This window comes from Borostomias antarcticus, assembly GCF_949987555.1.
Source record: "Borostomias antarcticus genome assembly, contig: scaffold_197, whole genome shotgun sequence".
NCBI lineage: Eukaryota > Metazoa > Chordata > Actinopteri > Stomiiformes > Stomiidae > Borostomias > Borostomias antarcticus.
This window is the reverse complement of record NW_028175693.1, coordinates 79,498-85,869: the sequence shown is the minus strand read 5'-3', so window position 1 is coordinate 85,869 and position 6,372 is coordinate 79,498. Positions and strand designations below refer to the sequence as shown.

General features: G+C 47.5%; 1 protein-coding gene across 1 annotated transcript in view; it reads right to left on the bottom strand.

Annotated features, from left to right (window-relative positions):
• LOC311329293 (dual specificity calcium/calmodulin-dependent 3',5'-cyclic nucleotide phosphodiesterase 1B-like) overlaps window positions 1-5,440 on the bottom strand; it is a gene marked incomplete at both ends in the record, with an annotated part of 26,155 nt that extends 20,715 nt beyond the window's left edge. The window contains one exon of the mRNA XM_084463157.1: window positions 5,388-5,440. Coding sequence (XP_084319283.1) covers window positions 5,388-5,440 — 53 coding nt within the window. The remainder of the gene's footprint in view (window positions 1-5,387) is intronic.
• Window positions 5,441-6,372: the final 932 nt, after the last annotated feature.

The following is a 6,372-nucleotide window of genomic DNA, read 5'->3' as shown; positions in this document are numbered from 1 at the left end:
TATTTAATCTGAGGGTTTTGTGTCCAATTAGTAAATTGTAGAGCATGCCATCACCTAGCCATGACGAGCAATATGAACTCCATCAGGCCACGGGGGGCACTACAGCAATCCATTGTGTTTTAGCCACTCTTAAGCATTTTGGCTTGTTATAGCGCCACCCTGCGGCCAATCCACTTCATCTTTCTACAGTGGCTATTAGGCATGCTCTGGTACCACTGTACAAAGTATCGAAAAATCGGCAACTAGTGTGTTGGTAGTAGTACTAGTGTGTCAGGCCTAAACCGGAAATGAGCTTTCTAGCACCCCCCTTTGGATTGATTGGGACAATAATCTAGGTTTAGCATCCAGTTATATATGGGGACAAGCCTACAAAGTCTGTACAACCCTTCAGAAATTATACCCCTTTATGTGAAAGCCACACCCTTGGCAATATTTATTGGCTCATAGTGGCTGTTAAGTTAAACTTTCTCAACTTTTCCCAAGATGGAACTTTAGATATTGGTCCCTAGACTCTGTCTACCGAGTTTCATGCAAAGTGAAACTTTCTAGGAGGAGATAGATTTTAAGCCTTTTTCAAATAAGTCAAAATGACGGAAAATCTACATAACCCGAAGTTATGGTTTCTGGAGCCGAATTTGTACATCATGAGGAGAGACATATTTTTGCAAAGTTTCATTACTCTTGGTCAAACGGGGCATGAGATATGCCTGTCATATGCCTATGAAAGCTTGATGGCTGTCTTTTCACAAAAATGCTTATATAAACATCAAATTTTAATCTGGTAATTTCAGGTCCAATGAGTAAATTGTAGAGCATGAGATGACCTACGCATAGCTACAACCAATATGAAACCCATTTGGCCATGGGGGGGCGCCACAGCAATCGATTGCGTTTTAGCCACTTTTAAGCATTTTGGCTTGTTATAGCGCTGCACTGTGGCCAATCTGCTTCATATTTCTCAACGTACTTCAGAATATGCTCTGGTACAACTGTACCAAGTTTCGGAAAAATCGGCCTGGCGGTTAGGCCTAAACCGGAAATGAGCTCTCTTGCACCCCCATTGGGTTTGATTGGGCCAATAATGCAGGGTTTAACATGTTTTTGAATGATTTTTAAAGATGCCCATCCACATCCATTGTATGACCAAAACGGTGGTAGAGCAATTATCAACTTTCTTGAAAATGCTAGTTTTGTCAATGTTTTGATCTGAATCATTGTATATGATCATAAGTAACCTTAAAACAGGGCTAAACATGCATTGTCCCTTTACTACTCCTTTAAGTGTTCCACACAGTGTACGTCAGTGTACGTCAGGAAAGTGAATGTCCAATTGCATTAGGCCTTTTCTAGAACAACTTTTATGGACTGGTGAAAAAAAGAAAATCGTTTTGCAGCAGGATTTAACTTCCTCCACGGCTCTGTAAGACCATAGGACTGTATAAAAGAGTTGACAATGGTTGCTGCTTTGGATAGTTGGCTGACTGGCTTGGCGTTGGATCTATCTAGTTGTGGATTCAGTGTGCAGTTTATGTCTCCTGCCATGAGCTGATGGGTGTCGAGGGGGTCAGGGATAGAGCACTATTAGTTTAGTGGGAAAAAAAGTGTGTTGTCACAATTTTCGGAGTGTTGCATAGTCTGCCCACCAATAATGTGCCAGCCATTAGGGCCTTGAATAAGATTGGTTTTGATAAGCTGGACTCCCTTTCTGAAAAGAATAGCTACACCCCTTGAGTTGTGGTTAACATTAGAGCGATAGACCTGCCCCATCCAGTTATTTTCCAGTGTAGTGTGATGATTAATCATTAATGTCTCTTGTAGAAATACGATATCAGGATTAAATTATTTTAGATGAAAGAAGATTTTGTTACCCTTAACCAAGTTTCCCATGCCTCTAGTGTTCCAGGTGATGAAGCCTATGAGCCAGGTGCTCTGAATACCTGTCTTTGTGATGTCATATTATCCTGAAACTGCAAAGGGATCCAATAGTTCAGACTGTGCTTGCTGTGGAAAGAGTACTGAGGACTAAAACAATCAAACAGAATGAACCAACAAAGATGATGTCTCTTAGACATAGAAAAAAAGAAATGCAAAACAAAGATGGCTACGCGCAGATGTAGCAGGATAATAAACAGATATCTCTTCTCTAGTAGCTGCATAATAAACAGATATCTCTTCTCTAGTAGCTGCATAATAAACAGATATCTCTTCTCTAGCAGATGTGTGACAGGGTCAGTTTTGTACAATATTGTCACCTTGTGTAATTTGTTTTGGTTTGCTGTGGAGTGTGTTGTGCGCACAATGTCGATGTGTACTCTTTTTTTTTATTACCCAATGAGCGTTCCCTCCAAGGCCCTAGGACTGAATGAACTGCAGCGCGCCACAAGCACAGAGAACACAGCCGAGGCACACGAGGGAGTAGAGATCCAGAAAATGCCCGGAGCCACGAGAGCACCTGAGCGACCATCCGAGACCTGAAGCGCAGCAGCCAGTGTCCGATCGGCTCTACTACACCACCCTGGGCTGACAGCACAGGAAGAGCGGGAGTAGTTAGTATTATTGTGGCGGACACCCGCAGGGCCGGCTGTGGGGCCATGTGTGTGGGAGGAGGGGATTGGTGTGTGTGGTCGTGTTTCTGTGTGTAGCAGGCGACGCGGCGGACAGATGACCGGAGCGCCAGCCGAGAGCTACCTGTGAGGCGACGGTGGGCGGGGTCTGTCGCTATAGTAGCGGGAGCAGGGGAGGGGCGTTCCTCCATTGGGTGGACGCTTTAGCCTAGCCTTCTCATAGTCACCACAACTTTTTGGCAAAAGGTCTTGGCGGCCGTTGTAGTCTTATAGTGGATCTTAAGACCCACGGGTCGTTTCAATCTTAAGACCCACGGGTCCTGAAGGGTGTGGGCTCGCTAAGACAAAACGCTGGGCGACCACTGACTGTTTTCATTCTGGCCCTAAGGAAGCCTGAGACGCCAATCTGGGGAGAAGACGGGTTGGACTGGCCGTCTAGTGGACTGGGTTACTGAATACAGCGCTCCCACCCGCCTCTTCGACCTGCCTATCAACAAAGCCTTGCGCATCGTGACGGGTTGCCTGCGTCCCACTCCTGTGGACAACCTTCCCATCCTCGCAGGCTTCCAGCCACACAGGAACCACAGCATGTCTCGTGTTTCCGGGCCGTGGAGCTTAACCACCTGCTCCCATCAGGCTCACTGCAACAGCGGAGCCTCAAGTCTTAAGTCGAGACACCCTTTTTTGTCTGTCACACGGGATCTCCTGCAGCAATGCAGAGAACTTAACATCAGCGAGGCAGGATGGGCGGACTACCCCTGGTGTGCGGAGTGGGAGGTGAACACCTCCAGACTCTGTGATTTCATCCTGGCCGCCGGTCCTTCCCCTCCCGGGATGGACTTACCCAGACCGGCGTGAGGCTTAACCGCCTCCGGACCGGCGCCGGACGCTTCCGCTCATCGATGCTGGCTTGGTATCCTGTGCGGCGTGCGAGTGTGGCGCTGAGGAACAAACCGCAGACCACGTCATCCAGGACTGTCCAATATATCGGACACCCAACGGAATGCGTGGCCTGACGGTCGTGGATAACGAAACGGTGACGTGGCACCTGGAGGTGTGTCCGGATATATAGCCTGGTTGACCCCTCACCCAGGCTCGGGGTGGTAAAAGGATAGCCCCTCACCCAGGCTCGGGCTGGTAAAAGGATAGCCCCTCACCCAGGCTCGGGGGGGTAAAAGGATAGCCCCTCGGCCCCGAGCCTGGGGGGAGAGGATGCAACAACGTACCCACACGACGACGAAGAAAAAGACTGTGTTTCTTTCCCTAAACTTTATCCCTATTGATTGTCTTTCATGACTGTATTCAATTGTTAAAAACGCATCCTTGGTTTATGTTTAACTTGCTTAAAACCTGATCCAAGAATCTGTGACCTTAAGAGTCCTAGGCTCAGTTGTCCCTAGGTGACGCTGTCGGCTCCTACAACATTGTTTTATTAAAACTTTGAACCTTGCCAAAGATGTAGCAGGATAGTAAAGGTATTTCTCCTCTCTAGCAGATGTCGCCACATAATAAAGAGATCTCTTCTCTAGTAGATGTAACGGGATAATGAAGAAATCTCTTCTCTTGCAGATGTAGCAGGATCATGAAAATATATCTAGCAGATGTAGCAAGATAGAACAATCCAGAACCAATTACTGTCAAGGGAATACATTCTCATGTTGATACATAGTAAATACAGTAAACATGTTTTTGAATGTTTGGTCTCCTGGGCCCACAATACGCCTGGGATCACAGAACATAGAAAAACACAGTATATCACTGAATATACACAGTACTGTACATGGGTCTGGGTTAATGGAAGGTTCCAGCAGCAGTGCGTCTGGTAAGCCTGTTCATCGCCATTGCATTTCTTCCTACAGTCTGCACAACAACCCACTGATTCTCAGGCTCAGACTGGAAACCTCAACCAAAACAAAACCACACAGTGTGGCTTTCTACAGCCCCGTCTGTCCCATGTCTGTCCCCCTGCTGCTGAAGAGAGGGTGACGGGGGGGGAGGGAGGGGAGGCAGAGAAGTGGCTGAAACATGCATCTGCTGCAGCAAGCGCTCGTTCCCACATCTCCACAGTGACGGTATGCTACCGCAATATGAAATAAATAGCGTGATAGTGTGTGAAGTAGACAGCAATACAGACGATGCAGAGCTGCAGTTAACAGGCTGAATCAATATTAGTAATTGGGAATTTAATAGCATGAACAAACTAGAAGTAAAAAAATAAATAAAATACACACACAAATGACTTTCAATACCGCAAGAGCTTTGGGGTCTATCGTTCTAAACCTACAATTCCTGGAGCAGTATTTATGTTATAGCCTAGTGTGAGTTAGAGAATATAGCCTAGTGTGAGTTAGAGAATATAGCCTAGTGTGAGTTAGAGAATATAGCCCAGTGTGAGTTAGAGAATATAGCCTAGTGTGAGTTAGAGAATATAGCCCAGTGTGAGTTAGAGAATATAGCCCAGTGTGAGTTAGAGAATATAGCCTAGTGTGAGTTAGAGAATATAGCCTAGTGTGAGTTAGAGAATATAGCCCAGTGTGAGTTAGAGAATATAGCCTAGTGTGAGTTAGAGAATATAGCCTAGTGTGAGTTAGAGAATATAGCCTAGTGTGAGTTAGAGAATATAGCCTAGTGTGAGTTAGAGAATATAGTCTCATGTTAGTTAGAGAATATAGCCTAGTGTGAGTTAGAGAATATAGTCTAGTGTGAGTTAGAGAATATAGCCTAGTGTGAGTTTGGCTTGTGCTTCCCTCAGAAGATCTGCAGTCCAGTACATAGCCTGGCAGGTTAACCCGGGTCCCACAGGCGTGGTCCAGCTGCTCTTACCTGGCAATGGGAATCTGAAGATGCTTCTTTCGAACTCTAACAAGCTCCGCCATCCAGCCTAGAGTCTGCCCACAGCCCACAGCCCACACTACCGTCAGGGAGAGAGAGAGGAGGAAAGAAAGAGAGAGAAGAGTGGACAGAAAGTTCTCTCAGCTGCCAACTAAAACTTGTTCTCTGTCCTGAGACAGCGGCTTCTGATTCAGCGCTGCCACAGCCAACCACTTCTGGGGGAACCTGCTCTGCGCTACTGTGATTGGCCAGGCAAAGTGTGTCAGAGAGTGTGTGTTTGTGGGTGTGTACATTATTCGTGTATACAGTGTGTGTGTGTGTGTGTGTGTGTGTGTCTGTGTCTGTGTCTGTGTCTGTGTGTGTGTGTGTGTGTGTGTGTGTGTGTGTGTGTGTGTGTGTGTGTGTGTGAGAGAGCCCAGCTCCAGCTCTGATGAAGTGTTGACTGCTCGGCTTTCAAACAGTGTGCACTCAAACCCTGAATAAAAACTTTCCACTGCAGCCTGGACCAATCAGCAGAGACTCAAGCCTTTCCCTCTCTCCGGCTAGAGAGTCCACCCACAGGGGCCAGCTCCTCACTCCAGCCAGCCTCCTCCTCACACCAGCCAGCCTCCTCCTCACTCCAGCCAGCCTCCTCCTCACACCAGCCAGCCTCCTCCTCACACCAGCCAGCCTCCTCCTCACACCAGCCAGCCTCCTCCTCACACCAGCCAGCCTCCTCCTCACACCAGCCAGCCTCCTCCTCACACCAGCCAACCTCCTCCTCACACCAGCCAGCCTCCTCCTCACTCCAGCCAGCCTCCTCCTCACACCAGCCAGCCTCCAGCTCCCAAGATCAAACACACTTCCAACACAGGAGAGAAGTAATTCAACCCGACTCCCCACTACAGACGTGCTAAAAGGAGCATGCAGCCCAAACAGCTTGTCGGGGCTTCAGAGATGTGACTGCATACGTGCACCATGCATTATAAACCACTAT